The sequence below is a fragment of the Thunnus albacares genome, chromosome 19 (genome assembly GCF_914725855.1).
Source record: "Thunnus albacares chromosome 19, fThuAlb1.1, whole genome shotgun sequence".
Taxonomy (NCBI): domain Eukaryota; kingdom Metazoa; phylum Chordata; class Actinopteri; order Scombriformes; family Scombridae; genus Thunnus; species Thunnus albacares.
The window spans coordinates 17203763-17224366 of NC_058124.1; the positions used below are offsets into that span (position 1 = coordinate 17203763).

At 38.7% G+C, this 20604-nt stretch overlaps 2 protein-coding genes across 3 annotated transcripts; one reads left to right on the forward strand and one right to left on the reverse strand.

Moving 5' to 3' along the window:
- The first annotated feature begins 207 nt into the window (after positions 1–207).
- On the forward strand, positions 208–5916 carry psmg2 (proteasome (prosome, macropain) assembly chaperone 2). Its single transcript, XM_044335577.1, has 7 exons — positions 208–421; positions 1759–1930; positions 2392–2450; positions 2921–3039; positions 3177–3356; positions 4532–4652; positions 4793–5916. The coding sequence occupies exons 1-7, from the start codon at positions 365–367 to the stop codon at positions 4871–4873; spliced, it is 789 nt and encodes a 262-aa protein (XP_044191512.1). The 5' UTR covers positions 208–364; the 3' UTR covers positions 4874–5916.
- On the reverse strand, positions 5253–19571 carry ptpn2b (protein tyrosine phosphatase non-receptor type 2b). 2 transcript variants are annotated; one of them, XR_006399072.1, is made up of 11 exons: positions 19339–19571; positions 18551–18641; positions 18338–18438; positions 16051–16149; positions 14012–14149; positions 13121–13330; positions 12308–12469; positions 10782–10990; positions 10139–10234; positions 9404–9558; positions 5253–7746 (listed from the first exon to the last, which is right to left on the reverse strand). XR_006399072.1 is itself a non-coding variant. In XM_044335576.1 (10 exons), exons 1-10 carry the CDS (start codon positions 19423–19425, stop codon positions 7725–7727), a joined length of 1215 nt encoding a protein of 404 aa, XP_044191511.1. In that variant the 5' UTR covers positions 19426–19571; the 3' UTR covers positions 5253–7724. The 2 variants fall into 2 exon arrangements, 1 of the variants encoding a protein (XP_044191511.1); XM_044335576.1 differs by lacking the exon at positions 9404–9558.
- Positions 19572–20604: the final 1033 nt, after the last annotated feature.

The window sequence follows — 20604 nt, forward strand, 5'->3', positions numbered from 1 at the left end:
ATCTTTGCGGAGCTGCAGTAGACCGTTAATGTGCCTGATTATAATAGTAATGTTTAAAACACTATTTCCAATTTAGACCGATTAACACAGCTAATGTCGACGTTTACCAACCTTTACTTAAAAAACATTTCTTGCTAAATCAATCTTGAATCATGAAAACATTTCATTCAGGCATTAAGACCAGATACGAAAACGTTTAGTTCGTCATCGACAAGCGACGTGTAGTTTCAGGTCCACAACATCCACCGGCATGAAAATAGAAGTGAAAGCATCCGGAAGAATATAACTTTAGTCTTTATAATAGTATTTAAATATCTTATTCAGCAGCTGTTTGGCTCCGTGTGTCTACAAACCAAACAGAAACATGTTTATTTCTTCACAAAACTCACCGCCTTGCTTCAAAGGTTTCACCCTCGTCATGGTGAGTTTGGTGTTCAGGCGAAAAACTTCACTGCAACAGTTAGTCTAACTCATGTCATGACTGGCTGTATTATTATATTATATATATTTATTATTATGTCTATGTCTATATATTCTCCTTAACACATCCATGGCTCATACAGACTGCTAACATGCTAACAGCTAAATGCTAATTTACAGTAAAAATGAAACTCAGGATAATGATGCTCTGTTGTGTCCTCTGTCATACTGGAGAACTGGTTTCGTCTGACTTTTTAATACTGACCAGGTAGGACCACAGCAACCTTTATTTACAGAACTTTTCAAAAGCAAGTTTACAGACATAAAACAGAAAATGCACACTGCAATTACAAATTAGAATAAGTTCAGTGCAATCAAGGAATAGAAAGACAATTAATAAAAATCTTAAGAACTAATAAATTATGTCACTGTACCATGTTCAGAGGTCAGTAAGAAAACAATGCTTCAGTAAAAATTAATAAAACTTGGATTATTTTCTGTGATGTCCTCCTTCATATCACAGCACTGGTTCTTGAGACGTTTTAATACTGAGCCGGTAAGACCACAGCAAATAGGCAGAAGTCAGGATCAGCATTGTAAAAAAAAAACTGCACCAAGACTATGTTGTAGGAAGAAGCTGAATGATACAGATCTTTTTAACATATGGTATGGATTAGGCCTGCAACTAACATGTTATTTTTTATTATCAATTCATGTGTTGATTATTTTCTCAAGTAATGGATTCGTTTTTTGTTTGGTCCATGAAATATCAGAAAATGATGAAAAATGTTGAGTTTCCCAAAGTCAAATATGTCTCGTTTTGTCCATAACCAAAATATATTCAGTTTACTGTCAGAGAGAACTAAAGAAACCAGAAAATATTCACATTTTGGCAGCTGGAATCAGAGAATTTTGACTTTTTTTCTTAAAAAAATGACTCCAAATGATTAATCAAATATCAAAATAGTTGGCAATTAGTAGTTGACAAGTAACTGATTAATGGACTAATCATTGCCGCTCTCATATGGATCTTTATTTTGGTCCCTGGTCGTTGAAGGTGGGTATCACTGTCTCATGAGACATCTTTTATAACTTGTTAATAACTTCTAGAAGTTGTCTGATGCTTCTAAACCATTATTCCAGTCTTTAAGGAGAGCCCGTATATACCAATGACTTTGAGTTTTTAGTCTGAACTATCTGTTCGGGGGAGCCAGTGCCCTTTATGACATGCCCAGAGACAAACCACTATTTGTACGCTTCAATAGTTCTACCTTATCATCAACCACCTTCAAGATTCCCTCCACATTTCATACTCTCTTTTGTTTATTCTACCTCCAGCCAGCTGTGGCTGTCGGCAACGTGGGCCAGCTGGCGGTGGACCTCATCGTGTCAACTCTCAACATGAGCAGGGTGGGCTACATGCACACAGACTGTCTCATCCCCATGGCTGGAAACAACCCGTACCCGACCTGCAAAGAAGATGCTGAGGAGCTGCACACCGCTGCAGAAGGTACCGCCTAAACACTGCTGAAGTGGCTCCAACTGTGTCTGTTATTAAACCAGCACTAAGGGCCTGTTTGAAGAAAAACATTTCATGAGAGTATGGTTCGCTAACCTGCATATGTAGCATAAAAGCACTGATCTATACTGACAGTTGGAGTTAAATTTGCTGCTTCCTGTCAGTTGCTTTGAATTAAGCTGTCTTGTTGTGGTCTCCAGCTGTGAGTCTATATTTCATCCAAGTCAGTTGTTGTAAATTACTAAAAAGAAGGATGAGCAGAGTTACTTTTTTTCTGAACAGATCACAACATCCTCACTGGCTGTTAGCATGCTTTAACTGATTTGTGGTTTTTGTCATCACCAGTTTAACCTGTAGAATCTGTGAACTGGGCAAAAAAATCCTACAAATTCCCAAAAATTGATCTCCATTTTATCTGTCAAATAACAGCTAAAATCTTTTTTCATTAATAGTTTACACAGCAGCAGAGCTGAAGCTGGCGGTTCTTCAGATCAGGGCGCCAATCGTTCAGGTAAAGCCACAGTCTGTTGCATCATCATGAGTTGACTCGTGTGTGTGTGTGTGTGTGTGTGTTTCGCCATGGCAACAGTGTAAATGAAACAGTCTGAAATGACTGTGAAAAAACTTTGTTTTGATGCTCTGATTGTGTTACTAAGTTCATGAGGTGAATTAAGGCTTCTTGTGGGTAATTCAGATAAAATCACTGTATATTTTACACTTTTATATTTTAATAACTATTTTTGTAACTGTCAATCTTTTAAGCTCTTATAAAAGGAGTTTTCATTATAGAGAGAGATACACACACTGCATAACTAAAAATACACCTTTGCTTATTTACATTTACATGATCTAGTTTTGAGCAAGAATGTCTGTAATGTTTTGAGAGAGCATGTTTTCTTTAAAGATGTTTTGTGTTTGCTTCTAACTGAAATGGGAGCTGCGTTCATTTATTTATTGCTCTTACGTCTGTTTTAATTGCAGACAAAATCCAAAAAGTTTCGTCAACTGATTGTGTCTTGGATCAAAGCCAGCGGGTTCTCCAGGACCGTAGTTCTGTCCAGCAGTCACGCCTACCAGAGGGATGACCAGCAGCTACAGGGGTATGTCACAATGTACAGTAGAGCACTGCATTAACAGTGCATCTCTCTACCCATGCTGTTTACAAGTCAACTCTGTGTGTGTGTGTGTGTGTGTGTGTGTGTGTGTGTGTGTGTGTGTGTGTGTGTGTGTGTGATAGCACCCCTTTGAGGTACCTGGTAACACCGGCTCTGCAGAAGGTGAGCGAAGACGCACTGAAGGAGCTGAGCTGGAGGGAGATGGAGCGAGTGTCGGCCTTCCCGGGACTAACAGACGGCAACACAGAGCCCCGACTCTACATCCCCGGAGGAGGCATCACCAAAGGACTCTACACAGACAGGTACAGAGAACGAGCAGCGTGACACTTCATGGAAACCTAAATTCATCGCTGGACTCAAAGAAAGTGTCGATTTCATTTTTGAAGGTTAAAAAGTGAAGATATTTCTGATAAACCTAAGATAAAGAACTTGAAAATAGATTTCTGAATGCATGTGGTTCCTGCAACATGAGTCGCTGTACTGCATAATTAAAGGTATATTGTGCAGGATTTGACGGTTGGCGGGCCCCATCCTCCCCGGCTGGACAAGTGAGTGAGAAAGAGAGAGAGAGCTGCACTGGTCGAGCGAGCTACAGAGTTAGCGGCGCTGGCGAGAACAAAGCCATGAAACAGATAAATAAATATTTTCTGATTGTTTCACTGAGGTTATGTTCTAAAGCACAAATAAACACTCTTACACCTCCACACAATCCTGCAGGAAGGAGCCAGACTGCTGGATTTGGTGTGGCCTCTCTGCTCCGCGTGTGTGTAGCTCAGCCCCGCCTTCGGTCAAACAGACACACAGACCTGCTGCTCTTTATACATCTACGACACAGAGACAGAGAGCAGAGTAGAGCAGAAATTGAGACAGCGATATAACCTGGTCCCTGCGCTACGAGTCTAGACGACACACTCTGCGCGCTGTTATTGGCTGAGAGCTAAACACCCACTGCCCAAAGGCTGATGCCAAGAAACGTCCCAAACACAGCAGAGGGCAGAGTCTCTGTAGATAAATACACCGCCACATACTTCTAATGGGTCATAAGTGATGATTGAGAGCAATTCCTTTTGTACGAATCTTTTTAGGAGAATCCTGCTCAGGACCTTTAACCAATTACAACAACAAATGATACATGTTGATCAGGTTATGCAGCATTGTGAGATATTTCACATAATTAATGCAGTAATAAGCAGCGGTAGTGCTGTGCGTGTGTGTGTAGCAGGCAGCATGAGGACTAAGCTTACCTTTTCTCATGCAAAATCTTTATCTCGATTACAAAATAAAAATTAATAATTTTAATCATTTTACCTTAATGTCATGTTACACAGTATCGTAGATGTCTGTGACTAGATGTCTGCTTAAATGTAGCTTTAAAACTTTAAAACACTTCACTCATTACAGTGTTTAGTTTTAAGTCAGCACACTGAAACATAGTAGTAGTAAATGTCTGACGACGTGTGCTGGTTGTTGTGTTTAGCTGTGCAGAGGACGTCCCGCTGGCTGTGCTGCTGATCTTCTGTTCAGAGGGCGACAACATCCCAGACGCCTTCACCCTCGTCAATCACCTCAACGACTGGCTCCACCTGCTGGACAATCCTGTAAGTGACAAACCTGAACAAACAGCTGTCCAATACTGCAGATGTAGGCTCATAACATCTCACTGTGAGAATTATTCTGTCTTAATTAACACAAAATAATAAATGTTTAATCATTGTTTTTGCTCAATTTTTCATTTCAGAGCCAAGAGCCCAACAAGTGGAAGATCCCAACTTCCTGGAGTCTTCTGTTTGGGAGCGGCATCCCTCCTGCCCTGTTCTGAAACACACATTTGTAGTTTTTGGCATTTTCAGTTTATAATGGGCTTGTGGGGGAATCCAGAAAAGTCAAAGCTCTGACAACACTTTATTTCAAAAGTGCTTTAATTTTATACTAATTTCCTAGAAACTTTCTGAGTAATTTGCAGGTGTTTAACGGTTCATTATTAGGATGTTTTACAGAGAGGCTGGTGCAGTTTGGTACAACTTACAAGGAAAAAAGCATAAAGTTGGTTTAGTTGGTAAGTTTTCAGTGTCATCTTGTGTGTTCAACTACATATTAGCATATTAGGTTGTACAATGAACACGAGGACACCCTGAATATTACCAAATTTCAAAGACATTTTTTAAGAATTACCAGCTACTTTTAGGAAATTATTAAAAAAAAAAACAACCTAATATGCTAATATATCATTTAACATATAAAACTACACACTGAAAACTAAGTATTTCCTGTCAGTTAAAGAATCGTCAATAGTGTAATTTATTAAGACGTCTTGTTGAGTGGGTACTTATCAACTAAACCAACACTTTTCTGTTTTTTCCTATAATTTATACCAAATAGCAACAGCCTCTGTAAAATGTCCTAAAAATTAACAATTAAAAACCTGTAAACGACTCAGACGGTGTCCAAATTTGTTTAAAATTAAGGGACCTGTAAATTAAAGTGTTACAAAAGTTTCCTTTGACACATCTGCATTGCTCCTACATAATTGTAATTGTTTCAGACCGTCAACTTCATGTTTGACTGACGTCACATCTTGTTAGTCAGAAGAATGAGTCTTTGTGTTCGAAGCTCATAAGCCAAAAATAATGCAGTATGATTAGTTTAACTGACGCACTTACAAGTCTGGTCCTAGAACACGGTTGTAAACTGACCTCCAAAAGAATATTCTTTATTTTGAACCTTAAGTTTTACAAATATTGCGTCATTTACAGGAATTGACCCAAATGTGAACTTCTGGGATACTATTTCCTAGTATTACAACATTTGAATGTTGTTTTTTTTGTTTGTTTTTTTTTTCCATTAAAAGATTGTTACAAGAAACTAGTGTGAATTTATCTAGAATGATAAAGGCTTTGATTGTGTTACGCCTGTGTCCGGATCCTGGCCTCCGCCTGCCTAACTGAAAGTGGTTGGCCAGGCGCCACGTTGTCTTCCTGGCAGTCCCGCCTCCGTAATTTGATTCCCTTTCTAAAACACACTACGACAAATACAAAGTGGTAACAACAAGGGTGCATTCAGATCCACAGTTTGACCTTGTTGAATTGTTTTGCCAAGTTTGTGGTTTTCCTCTCTGGCTGCATCACTGTTTCTAGGAGGTTTCTGTGCGGACTGGTTGTGGGAAAGGAATGTCCTGTCCTGCCAATTGTGGAAGAAAACTAAAAAGGAAACCAAAAAAGTTGGCTCTGAAAATGAGACATCCATCTTTTGAATAACATTGCTGGCCCTAAAAGTAAATATTAAGAGTAATGTATATACTGTTTTATTATTATCATAAATATTTCCTTAAGACAGTCAAGGGGGATTCAGAGAACATTTTCTTCCCTAAAAGCACCTTTAACAGAAGAGTTTTAAATTTCGTGAAATAATGCTTCGCTTGTTGGCTTTCTGGTGAAACGTGGGTGTAACAAAGGCTGCAGCCAGCAGCCAGTTGGCTTAGCACAAAGACTGGAAACAGGTGTAAATGACTCGCCTGGCTCTGTCTAAAGGTGACATGTTTTCACTCTCTATAAAAGAAAGTGAACCATATCTCCCAAAATGTCAAATTGTTGTTTTAAATTAGTGTTACATACTTTGTAATGAACCTCTAAGTTGCTGCTAATGTAACAATCAAGCCACAGATTTGTAGTGCAGTTACCAGAAAAAGGGCAAAGACATGTTGTTATGTAAACTAGATGATACCAGTTTTATTTATAGATTACACTCTAGGAGAAGAGGAACTTCATTTGAAAAGAGAACAAGTCATCAAATCAGCTTTTTTTTTTACTGTATTCAAATCTGTAACATTTTCTCTCTTTCCTCATTGTCTGTTTTTACAAGCAAAAATATGTCTTTTTACACACTTTTTTTTTTTTTTTTTTTAAAAAGAACACTATTTACATCATGGAAATATTACATGCCACTGTATTTCTCATGTGGGAGGGGGGCAGTGCTTTTCATTTAACCCCCCAAAAAACTGTGGAAAAACTTCAAGTAATCTCTTATAAAAAATAGAACATTTTTATTTTTCGCCTCTGAAAAAAGTTTTTCTAAAAATACACATATGAACAGCATTACAAATTGGCAATGCATAGCCACTATTTTCAGTCTTAATTTCATGAATGCAAAGAAGCATAATAGAATGACGAAGCTGCGAATAATATTAAATCAAAAAAACTGATTTTCTGACTCCAGAAAGCAGCGCAGGCGGTGGTTTGAGGTGTAGCCGGAGGGGGGAGATGGGGAGGGGAGAGGGGCGGGTGAAGCGCTGGTGTGTTTGTGTCTTCAAATGTGCTCTCTTCAAAGAATGTCGAAGTATCTGCTGTAAACAGTTTAGAAGAGGTTGACGAGAAATGAGGAGAGGGGTCTGCGGGTGGAGGACCAGGATGTGGGAGTGACGTGCCGCTAATGGGAGGAAGAAGAAGAAGAAGAAGGGTGTGCAGCGACGGGATAATGCTATTAAGCTGGAACCAAATATAAAAACGATGAAGAGAGGAGAGCTGGCTGTTGGCGGTTTTGGAGGTGGAGGTGAGGAAGAGTGGTTTGGAGTTGAGGAAGGAGGACACGGAGGTTGGGAGAGAGCTGGAGATCCCTGCCGATGTTGGCTTTTTGCTGCCAGAGCTGTAGTCACACGTGGCTGCAGGCGGAGGTGGTTAGCAGTCACTGGTTTTCGCCCTGTCACAAGACAAAAACAGTTGAAAGGGTTGAACTCAAAACTATTTTCTGTCAGATTTGTCAGTGAAGCTCAGAAAGTGATCGCAGGAAATTGTGCCAAAAAAAAAACAAATTCAAACACGTCTTCAGCCTAGCCGAGTTTACAGACTTAAACTTTCCTACAGAGAGAAAGTTCAATTCATAGCAAGAACTGTGGCACTTTATCAACATCAGATTGATTATTAATGCAGCGAAAGCAGCCATCATGTTTAATAAGCGACATGTCACACTGTCTTCAGATGTTCTTACTGCAGCTATAAATGTAAGATTGTCATGGAAGTTTCCGCTTTACAAGTTATGCAAATTCATTTCAACGCATCATTAGATGTGATGGTCTGTGAGCTCGTCTCCAGATGATGTAGACGGGTTTTGAAGATAGTAATAAAGCTGAAACAATTAGTGATTAATAGATTAGTGAATCAAAAAAAATTGGCTGGCAACATTTTTGATAATTAAATTATTGTTTAAGACAATTATCAAACAAAAATGCCAAACATTCCCTGCTTCTCAAATGTGAGGATTTGACAAGATGTTTGAAGATTTGTCACTTTGGGCTCTGGGAACTGCATTTTTCATAGTTTTCTGATGCATCGAAACAGTAACCGACATATCAATAATCAAAAATAATCACTAGTTTCAGCCCAACATAAGAGCGATACATTTGCTGTTCTGCTGTGTTCAAAACCAGCCAGGAAAAGTTAATTAGCTACATAAATCTGTCACTCCTGGGTAGCTAATGCTGCCCAGCTCGTTGGCTTTACATGTAGAGTTTTTAATTGCACTCATGCCAGTATAAATATAATATAAAACTTGTAGAAATATATTAAATTTTACAGGTGGAATATATAATAGCAGAAGACGACAAAAAGTTAGTTTAGTCAGAGTCCTCTGATCAGTTTAATCAACAAATGTCCTCCAAGAACTGACCCCTAAATATGGAAATAAAAGGCTCACTGTCCGATTTCTCACATCCAGAAGTTTTTATGCCCTTTCAAACTTGCCAAAATACAACTAACGCAGTTTAAAACCCACAGACCGATTAATGCTAAGAAACATAAATACTAGAAAAACAAAACTGAAAGTTAGGAGCTCCAGCAAAAACATAGAATCATGCAACAAACTTTAATGAGGACCAAAAGCCTCAGCCAAGACAAGAATTTACTTTATGTTAATCCTTTGTTCATTTTGGATGTTTCTGTATTCTCTGTCCTCAGCTAACTTAGTTGCAAAATCAAAACAGCAGCACTCTGATGCGCATAGCAGTGAAGTGCAGTCACGCGCTGACATTTGATATAGATAGAACAGATAAAAAGATGCAGCTGAATTTAAATCCACGATGCACTGTTTTAAATTAGCACCTTGCATTATTCCAGCTCCTCCTGAGGTGTCAGAGCTTCAACGATTAACCACAAACACACACACACACACACACACACACACAGACACACACAAACACATCATGCTAGAGTGCAGCCAATATGAACGACTCCAAACCACAGCCAAGCAACTCACAAAGAGAAGAACAAAACCCCAACAGAAACAAAAACACAGCACGCACACACACTAACACACACACACTAACACACACACACACACACACACACACACCTCCACGTACGAGAGTGGGAGTTCTTTTTAAAAGCTGCGGGTAAACTTCCTCCTCTATAAATGTGCTCTTCATGGTTGTTGTTTCTGTCACAGAGGGGGGGTAAAGATACACTGCCCCCCGCTGGACAGGCCAGCTCTTGTCATGTGCAGCAAATGCAGCCCAAACTGTCCGAGAAGAACCACAACAGCAGATTAAGACCTGGTCAGGCTGACTGGAACAACACTGACATGTCACACATACACACCAGACGAAGGCTTCTCAGAAATGACTTAGTGAGGTGTTTTTTTTTTTTTTTTTTCCTTTTGAAGGTGCACACTCATCAGAAATAAGTGCTTCATCAGGTCTGTCTCGCCTTTATGAGAACATGAAGTAGATGTCAGCTAGTTAAACTGAGAGAGACAAGAGACAGACCGGAAAAAATTTTAAAAAAGAGAAGAGAATATGAAGTGTCAGTGCTGTGCTGATGTTAACTAATCTTATTAGGAGATTGAGTCACGCCTGCCTGGATTCTCTCTGTGGGGTTTTAAAGAAATGGAGCTTAAAAAATGACTCATCATTAAGTTGTCTTTCCTTGACATCATTTCAACATCAAAGAAGTCATTGCATTTCTGTCTAAAAAGGAGACTAATGTAATTTACAGTGAACACAAAAGATAAATCATCCTGGAAAGTAACTATCACTTGATGGGGTTTCTGTGTGTGTGCAAAATAAAGAGTTGGTTTCAGCTGAAAAACATGAAATCACCTTTTTCTCTTCTTCTCTGAGTCATTTGTCCTGGGCTTGCTTTGGGGTGTCTTGGGTGTTCCTGATTTGGAGATACTGTCTTCTCTGCGTCGCTTGCTGTGTAAAAAAAAACAAAACAAAAAACGAAGAAAATGGATTTTAAATAGTGAGATTATTATGTGTTTTCAATGAAGCGGTCTAAGATTTTAATTAAGGAAATGAATTGTAATGTTTTATGTGAATGATGTCACGAGTCGGCCCCGACACAACCCTTCCCACGTTGGAAATTTTGGACTAAGTCAGACCAAAAGACTATGAAAAGTCCACTTTTAAATCATATCTTAATCTTCTCTGTAAATGTTATCTACCTACATGTTGGTCTAAATGTTTTTGCTCTACATTTACCAGTTTTTTACCTAAAAAATGCCAAATTCCAACATATTTAGAGTAAAAAAAAAGGTATCATTCATTAAAAATCCAAAATGTGTAATATGTGTGGATCATAAACTTCTTTTAGTGTCATGTGATCTCCTGAATTCTATGATATTGATAGTTCCTTTGAGGCCATAATCAGCCAATCATCAATAACCTACTCAAAAAAAACTATAAGTAATGATCGATGGCCAATAATTGGTGCATTTTATTAGCAGCTCCGTGTACTGACTGTGCCGTGCTGCCGTCCAGCTCCTGTTCCTTGCAGGGGGACTGTGCGGGTATTTTTCCGTCCTGCCTGTAGTCTCCTCCCTCATCTGGCTGTCCTCCTCGCTGGCTGCCGTTGTATCGCTCTGTCGGACACCTGGCCTGAGGCTGAGTTGAGGGTGGAGAGTCAGTTGCCGGCTCCTGGTCTTCTCTGGACAACTCCCGCCACTGATTCTATACGGAGAGAAGGAACCAGGAGGAGAGAGTTCAGTTTTTATGCTGATGCAATAAATAAAAAACAGACACATCTGAAAGAGATTCATTAAGAAATTTGGTGGCAAAACAAAGCCCATATTTGGTCAGTTTATTTGCAAAATTACATGGAATTATAATCTTGTGTGAGATAAGAAAAAATGTGGCTACCAATGAGGAATTTAAGCCTAATCATGTAGCAAGATCACTGTTTCCACCCTACTACAAAAAAAAACAAATCAACACAGTGGTTTGATGCACACAAACCACTGCAAACCAAGAAAAAGGCCCCAAAGTAAGCAAGTGACAGAGAGAAAGTGAATAAGTGTGGACGTGGTTTGACCTGGATGTGTTGAAAGATGAGGATCTCTCAAAAGATATGAAGAAAAAACGATTACAATTCATGCAGCCGAGTGAGCGCACCTGGAGTGACGTCAATTTGAAAGTAGAGTTGAAAGCACTATGAATGCTTTCCAGGAAAAGATTGTCTGAAAATATGCATAGTTATCCCCACATTTAAATGATTATCACATCTCCCCGACTGGCTTTTCGCTCCACCTCAGAATGTTGTTGATAAAAGCTATAAAACACTTGTGTTTTGAAACCGTCTGTCATCTGGCCCTAAGCTTTCACAGCAGGCCCAAAAAAATGATCATGAGGCTTCAAAGGAACATTTAATCCTAACATTCATCTATTCAAATACAACAATGAACATCTTTTTGGACTCGAGGCTTCAGGGCGATGTTTGGTTCTTTGCCTATGAAGAGTTGGGAGTCCATCAACTCTCTGCTTGGATAGATAGATTCTTTATTGTTATTGTATTAATACACAACGAAATACAGTTTGACAGCAATCTTCAGTATAGAAGCTTGGATAAAACCAAGAATAAAAGAAAGTAGTTAAATATGATCAAGTATTATACAAAAAAAATATATACATAGCAATATAATAAATATCTTACAGCAACTGTAGGAGAAATATTGCCCTTGTGGTAGTGGTGGGAGCAGTGGTATTACATAGTATTATACAAAATATATACATAGCAATATAATAAAATCTTAGTGCAATTGTAGGAGAAATATTGCACAATTCTTACATGATAAATCAGACATACGTGAACTGAAATCCACTGGAAAAAAACCCACCATTTATCAATTTATTGAGTCTTTTTCTTAAGAAAGACCCCCACTGGAAAAATGAGACTAAATGGAAAGGAAAATGTATTTGTGATGTACGTCAATAAGAGAGCGAGAAGGTGTCAGACTGAAATGGTTGTGGTGTTTTGTGGTGCAGCTATACCTGTACAGACGAGTCTCCCATGATGTACTTGGCTCCTTCGAGGACAGACATGTAGGAGAAACGCAGCTGGTCAGGGGTCTGGATCAGGCCCATGCGGTACTTCCTCATGTCCAAAAGAATGTTTTTGATGTCCACTGATGAGGGGTCTTTCCTCTTGTCCATCTGGACAGGATAGCAGAACAGTTTGGCTCAGCTTGGATGATCTCATTTTTCTCATGAAGTCGTTCTTTTGGCATCAGGCCAATAATTTCTGTTGTGTTTGTGTGTTTTGAAGGAAAATTTAAGTCTGACACATTCTTATGCATTGTCGGAGCGGTGATGGTGAGTACAATTCAGTAACTGAGGGAGTGTTTTTTTTTAGCTTATCTACCATACATTTCCCAGAATGACTTTGGTCAACTGCAGAAAGTCACGTTACATTTCTGCTGTGCTTTTTCTTTTGGCTCCAGTACCCAATGCTGCACGTAGACATGACGAGACAAGATAAATTGCTTCTAAAAATCTAATAATCTTCCTCTTTCCTCAAAACAGGAACAAAAAAAAAAAAAAAATCACTTGCATCTCTAAAACTGATGTGTTAACCCACATGTTAATATGTGGTTTTTCAGATCAAACGGTTAACCATATCCGTTAATATCGTTTTTCATCATTTGTACTTATCGCTTGTCCTGATAAAACATTTCATCATCATTTCCCTTTCTTAGATAGATATTTTGAGCATTTACTGTAAATGTTCTGCATTTTTTTGGGGGGTCATACAAACTGTGTTTTTTGTCTACAAAACATAGAAACAAAGGAAAAGTCAGAGCTTACCAGGACCAGACATGTGTCCACTAACGAAAACGTCCCTGAGCGTCCGATCCCAGCACTGCAGTGCACCACAGCCGGCCCGTGATCCGCGCCCAACGCACCCGACTCCCGCACCTTGAAGAGGAAGTTTAGGAAGGACGCCGGGGATTCTGGGACGCCGAAATCAGGCCACGTGGTGTAATGAAAGTGGTAGAGCTCTCTCTTCTCCCCAGTCTAGGAAAGGAGGAAAACAATGAGGCCTCGTTAGCAGGTACAGAACCTATTCTATTTATTTCCAGTGAGCCTCTGAATGCTGATGTTTATCAGCTGCGGCTAGGGTCACTTGAGGTTATTTCTGTGGTGTTTGAAAGCTGAAATAAGCAAACATTTCCAAAGCTTCAATACCTGCAGAAAATCAGATTCTGCAAACACATAGAAGCAGCAAATTTGAGTATGCGTATACTTGTTTTTCAAGTTTGTTCTTGTTGTGATAACTCTGGCATTTCAACTAATAAATAAATCTGTGTTTGCTGAATATTAAAAATGATGGATTAGTGGTAGATAAGGGTGAAAATCTCAATGCAAAACTGCAATTTGCAGCTCAAACATGGTCGTTTAAACATTTGTTTTTTATTTTAATTACTTCAACTGCTCATAATCTGCATCTCATTTGCATTTTCTCTCCACCTACACCCTAGAAAATCTTTGAAAGCGTGGGGAGGTGAAACTCAAAAACGGTCTAATCTGTCTTGCTTCTTACAACAAGACGATATTATCAGATGAATGTCTGTAGAAACAGCAAATAGCAAACTTTAGTTATGAACAAAGACAACACACCCGTGATGTGTTTTGAACCATTTCAGTTGTCACCTTTTACAGGGAATTCCCCTGATATCAAATAATACTCTGGCCTACGTTAATATTCTGCAGCTCCAACACTCTGGTGGTGTAGTAGGATTTGGTGTCTTCTGACAACAGCGTGACCACAAAACGCGTGTCTCTGAAGGCCATCTCTCGCTCCTCAGCCGTGGGCCAGTACTGGGCACACTTTTCCTGTCACAAAAAGAAGAAGAAGAAGAAGAAAACGTGGTGAGAGATACCGAAGGAATTAAACATCTGACAAAAGAAAAACGGGCCAGATGAAAAGCAGATGCTAGCTGAGAGGTTAGCCTTGAGGTGCAGCAGCTGACGATTAACAGGAGGACAGTTTGATGCTCGGCGCTGAAAGGGAGGCTGCATGAGAAAATACAAAGAGCTGAGGACAAAGGTGCCCTAAAAGTTCATCTTTTCATCTCCCTTCTTACACACATTCCCCTGAACACACTCACACATACATGACACATTTACATAACATACTTTCAGCTCAGAAACATATACAAATAAAATATGTCAACATATTTAACAAATCCAACTCATAACCTGTTTCGTTTTGTTATTTTTACATTTTATTGCACCTATGTCCAACTAATTTATTTCACCTTTTTATGTTGAAAAAAGTGCCCACAAATTCGAATGATTTTGTGCATGTATTTTGTTTTTCTCACGTGTTATTTTTGCGTATTTTCAGACGGCAATCCTAACAGCACACTGTGATTTAAGAGCAAACGATTAGTTGATTAATCATTTAGTCGATCAAGAGCAACTGCAACGATTTTGATAATCGTTTGAGTCTTTTTTTAAAGCAAAAATTTGCTGTTTTCAACTTCTAAAATGTGAGGATTTAATGCTTTTTTTAATCATACATGATATTAAACTGAACATCTTTGAATTTTGGACTGCTGGTCGGATAAAACAAGACATTTGAAGGCGTCACCTTTGACTCTGGGAAATTGTTCTTTTTCACTATTTTCTGACTTTTTATGAACGATTAATCGAGGAAATTATTGGCAGATTAATTGACAAATAGAGTGATTGTTAGTTGCAGCCCTAAACTGCACCACTATGTTATATATCCATAAAGTCTATAGAAATGAACATAAAACAAAATATAATATATAAAATAACATAAAAATAATATAAAATATATATTGTAAAATAACAGGATCTTAAATATGCACAGCCGTTCTTAAAATGCTATTTTGTTATTTGATATTCTAGTAGTGGGAAAAAATCCACCTCAGACAGAGTTGAGATGAGAAATTCAGCTCAATCCAAAAACAATTCCTGATTGAGTTCTGCGCCAAAGTATAAATAATTTTATCAAAAGTTTTAAGAGAAAAGCAAGTAATCTGTCTTTTTTGTGGTCAAATACTGTGACAAATATTTTAAGTATTTTAACAACTGATAATACTGTCATCATACAGTATTTTCTCAGTAAACAGACAATGACCGGGACTGTCGAGGATAAGTCCATTATGCAACCTTCTCACTGCAGGATTGGTGAGCTGGCCTAAATAAAAGATCCTTGTGAGGTTAATAATATCTGCGGACTAGATGCTCTTTAGCCTCTATTTCCAAGTAAACAGTCAGTGAGTGAATCTCATGACCCAGCAAGATCCACTCCAGCTGCTTTACCGAGAAAGAGGGAGATCACAGCTGCTCTGCGTGAGAGAGAGCATTAGTGTGTGCGTGCATGCGTGTGTGTGTGTGTGTGTAGGGTTCATCAGCACATCAAAGGATCACGGGAGTCGTAGGAATTGAAAGGTTGGGCAGCATCCTGGATCCTGACATAAATCTGTGAACATGCTGTCAAAACACTGAATTCCAGTTATCCTGCTGACTGGAAATCAGACCATTTAAACTAAATTGAAGATGAATTGCAAAAGTTATTTCACGCTGTCAGCAGGCTGCAGAATATGACAACGTGTGTGCGTGTTACTGAGGATAAAGTGGTGTCTATGACTAGTCTTTCTGTGGTCAATTCAGTATTTCTACAGACAGTGTGTAGGTGTGTGCGCACCATACAGATGTCAAACCAGACAATATGATATATTTGTTCAGTGTATGCTGCTTACCGAGCCTTTCTCTATGACCCTGTTGAGCATGATGACTGCTTTGGTCTTCTGCTCCCAGATCATGAGCCAAAAGTGGCCACAGGTGTTCCTGAGGGGACCCTGCGGGCAACAAACAGACTTTCATCACTTACACGTCTGGACCGAATCATTCCAGTGGGACAGTGGGAAGTCATTTACAATGGAAATGTGTGTCTCTGGCATGAACAGTAATATTGTAACCATTGAATACATTAGTTGAGCAACAGGCCGAGTTTTGTCTTCATCAATGTGATAACTAAGCAGCATAGATTTACAGAATGATAACCAGAGTTTAGTTAAAGGTCAAGACTGCTAAAGGTTATGATGTGGTTGAGTCGAGAACACAGCACTCTAAGGTGCACCATCTGTAAATGTCAAATGTCTCTCAAACAATAGAAGATTGTTAATGTAAACAAATCAAGATAATGATTTAAGGACCCACACAACTCATCGCACCTTGAATTATCGGCGAAAGTGGGTTCCTTCTTTCAATTTTCATTGTGAGTGAGTCATTTCAAGCTGTCTGGTCTGTGTTTTGGTTTCATTTTAATACCTAAGACAACCACAGAAGAGTGGTACAACTCTGCTTTGCCTAATCTCAAACTGACAAAAGCACACAAACAACAATTCAGTGCTGAGCATCCAACATACATCCAAGTATCTCACAAAAAAGTTGACATTTATTCATAAATTGCTGAGGCAGTGTTCCATTAAAGATAAGCATTATCATATGGTAAACTACAATCTGTTTCATCAGCCCTGTCTCAGTTTTCTGTGGTCAGAAAGAAAAAAATCACATGAATAAATTGAGTGGTTATTTGTCCTTTGATTCTTAAACTGAAGCCACATATTCTCATGTCTTCAGGAAATTAATGTTGATGACCTTACAGATTACTTAATTAGTTCTTCCACTCATAAGCATTGATATGTAATTCATAGTAATAGTGTTTAAATCTGATACACAGTATCTGCCCTCGTAGTGTAATTACTAGAGGTTTTTAGTTGGAGAGTTGAAAAAAATTCCACACAGCAACACCAATGAAAACCAAAAACTTTGTCAAGACCAGAATTTCACAAATCCGATTATCTTCTAGCTGCGTTTAAGAAAAATGAGAAAACATCTGGTGTCTCCCTCTTTTCTCTGTTTATGTAATTACACAGAAGTCACTAATGGTGTTATGTCTAAAGTCTTTAGAAAAGACTGAAAAATGCAAAAATTATACAAACCTCAGTGACTGAGTTAAACCAGGAAATGTTTTCATTCAACTGCCAATGTAACTGGTGCCTTTTGATTTTCAGATAGCTGTTATCTTTAAAATACAGGTGGGTACCTGCGAAACATTCATGATCCCACAAGTCAAAGTCAAGATCAGCTTGTGACCTGAGTTCTCCTTTTAGTCATGAGGTAAACAGCTGAATAGAGAATGAAAGTATTCAACAAGGGTCCTCCTGAGACGGATTCTCCCCCTGAAGGGTTTTCTTTGCCATTAAAGGGTCAGTTTAAACTCATTCATATGAGCCGACTGGACTGTCTGTCATGTTATGTTGTTATGCATGTTGCTTTATACAAGCAACACTGTCTCTTGGCAGCGGTGTTGTGATGACCAAAGGCTGCTAGAATATTCTTATTTTCAGTTTCTATTTCATGTGTTAGTAAAAGCAAAAAAAACCCCGTGTGCATATTGATTGACGTACTAAAATGAATAAAGAAGAAAAAAGCTTAGGTAAAAAATACTGTTTAAATTATTCAAAATGTTTAGAAATACAGACAATCCAACAATCATTAGATTGTTTTCTGCGATAATCTGGATAAGGTTTTACTGGTTTTGTTTCAATATTGTAAATATTTAAATACTTCAATGTCTTAGTCACCAGCCCTACTTTTCCTTGTAGCTACTTTATATGGGCACATAAGCAACTGTACACATTTCTCTCTCAATAGCCTGTACAGCCCTACAGTTAACAGAAGACAGTAATGCAGAGATCTAAATCATGATTTGTTAAATGGTTTATCTAAACCCAACTAACGCTCTCTTTTTACCATCGCTCCCAGTTAATCAACATAATCACACATAATTTAATATCAAGTTTGGAAAACAAAACTAGCCTGCTGGGTAAATTTGCTTTCACACTGACTTGCTTCTCTGGCACATGGGTCTGTCAACCACCAGTTTCCTTAAACCAGTGGTTAAGTCTTTTCCGGCTATGAAACAGACCTGTTTGCATGTATTCATGTATGTCTGGAGGATTGATAAAGCCTCGGACTTGCCTGAGTCAATATGTAACTTCTCTGGGCTTCCTCCATCACTACCAGACTTGCGTTGATGTAGTCATTTTCTGTGCTCTCCAGCTTCACCCGACTGTGATCGACTGCGGGGAATGTGCGAAACACAATTATTACAGGATCAGTAGCTAAGAAACACCAATTTATCCTACTTCTTAACAATAAATTAGACTATTGCATACACAAATGTACACTTACATGGACTGACATCTCTGTATCTGTTGCGGTTGCGATTCTCTGGATATTTCGCCACTTTGTAGGAGCACTCGTGGGATTGATTCCTAATTTCCTGAAGACAACAGAAAGATTGTTTAGAAACGAGAAATCAAAAAAAGTATATCGTCACATTTTAAGTCAAACTGACATAGTAACAGCTGATGGTATTTGTGCACTTGAAGGATAGGTTCACAATTTTTCCAAGTGTGTCTGAAAACAACAGTCAGGTGCCCATAATACCAAAAAAAGAAAAACCTATTTAAATGTTGGGTAACTAACTGAAAAGTGTGAACTTTTCCTTTAATATGAGCATTAATGGGCATCACGGGACAGCAAAGCAGGAAACCAGTCACATCCTACCTGAAATGTGTCTAATAATCACAGCGTACTTTACAGCCGTTTACTTTCAGGTTTATAACATTGAACAACTTTTTACATTAAGATTAGACTTGTAACGTTAGAGTGGATAAACTAAATAACTAAATAACACAACATGTACAACAGCAAATCAACCTTACGCAGCGGCACATTGGTCATATTTACATTTACGTTATGAGACAAAAGTGGCTCTGTGTTATTTTTTTGGACAAACGGGAACACTTTAAGGCGATTACAGACACATATCTAAAAGATAACAGCGATAAAAGACAAGCTTAATATCGGATACTTGATGAGCTAGCTGAAAAATGAGTTAACTAAATTAAATGCGCGCTTAAAAGTATTGACTATCATCTGTGTTAGCTACATGCTAACTATGCTAACAGACTTACTAGGTAGAGTTTTTGCCACCGGCCCTCTGAATCTATGTCTTCAAACTCCTGGTCCATGTTCACTGAGGCGACGCCAGTCTGGTACATCGAGGGTTAGTGTAATTAGCTGTCCGACTATCTACCTCATTACTTTATTCAGGCTAAGAGGAGCTTTTGATCAAAGAAGTGTTACTTCCCTGCGCCAGAGAGCTCTCGCTAGCTGTTTGTCCGTTATCTCTCTGGAGCAGTTGACATCTAAATAAGTGACATGTGCGCATGCGTCAACAGAGGCCCTCCAGTAGCTGTCAAAGCAAATGCAGCAAAGATTTTCATTAAATGATGAGATGTCGAACTACAGCACCCATTTTTAACTATATTAATGATATTAATTTAACTTTATACATTCGTAGTTACTCTTTCTTATAATAGACTTATATTTATATTCAAAGCAAGCTTTTTGTTTCCTTTTTTGTGTTTCTGTGCTGCAATATCTGCTTTTTTTTATGTGCAATACCTCCTTCCAGATTCTGCTCCTATACCTCATTAGAAACTATGTAAATAAATTGTTGGAGTGCTGTCAATAATAATAAATAGTGTAATATTTCTCAGACCACTCTTTTTATTTTCTTTCTTTTGCCTTCTTTTGCACATAAGGAGGCTTGTTGATTTTGTCCCCCATCGCTCACATTGGAAGTGCATTATGAAGGGATCTTCTAATGGTCAGGATGAACAAGAGGAATGATTACAGCAAGAAATTCAGTTTCAATGTTCATTTGGGCACCTGACTATTGTTTTAAGACAGACTTGAAAAACTGTGAAAACCATCCTTTAAGAGCTGAGACATGTGATGCTAATTGTACCGGTCAAAGTGCACTTCAGTAATCTGATTCGAATGAGACTGAGTACCGGTGAACAAAGAGGTCAAAAGCAGCATTTCTAATGTTACAAGGCTGCTGCACATTTCCACAGGTCTGCCTTAATGTCACAGCTGCCGGTTCAACCGACTTATCTATTACCTTTCTGCTATTTACTTCCCTTTTTGAGCCAGGTTACTAAGACACAGCTGAGAAAACGCTTCAGGAGGTTGTTTGCTTGGTTAAATGGTGGACAGGTTTGAACACGTCTGACACATAAAGACAGCTACAAGGATGCCCTCTAGACTGACAACCAGCATACAACAACCCTGTACGGACAATGATTGTTCAAACCCACTGGACATTTTTTAGCAAATTATGGGTGGGTATTTTTACTTTTTACTAGAGCTGCAAGGAGCCTTCAGGCGAGCAA

What these genes read in the sequence shown, in the direction of transcription:
- ptpn2b (XM_044335576.1), bottom strand. Translation starts at nt 19,425, where the DNA reads ATGTACCAGACTGGCGTCGCCTCAGTGAACATGGACCAGGAGTTTGAA. An exon ending in GGTGGCAAAAACTCTACCTA is followed by an intron (nt 18,642 to 19,338) that starts GTAAGTCTGTTA and finishes TGTTGTCTTCAG; the next exon opens with GAAATTAGGAATCAATCCCA. An exon ending in TGGAGCTGCAGAATATTAAC is followed by an intron (nt 13,331 to 14,011) that starts GTAGGCCAGAGT and finishes CTCCTTTCCTAG; the next exon opens with ACTGGGGAGAAGAGAGAGCT.
- psmg2 (XM_044335577.1), top strand. Translation starts at nt 365, where the DNA reads ATGTTTATTTCTTCACAAAACTCACCGCCTTGCTTCAAAGGTTTCACC. An exon ending in AAGGTTTCACCCTCGTCATG is followed by an intron (nt 422 to 1,758) that starts GTGAGTTTGGTG and finishes TTCTACCTCCAG; the next exon opens with CCAGCTGTGGCTGTCGGCAA. An exon ending in AAAGGACTCTACACAGACAG is followed by an intron (nt 3,357 to 4,531) that starts GTACAGAGAACG and finishes TGTTGTGTTTAG; the next exon opens with CTGTGCAGAGGACGTCCCGC.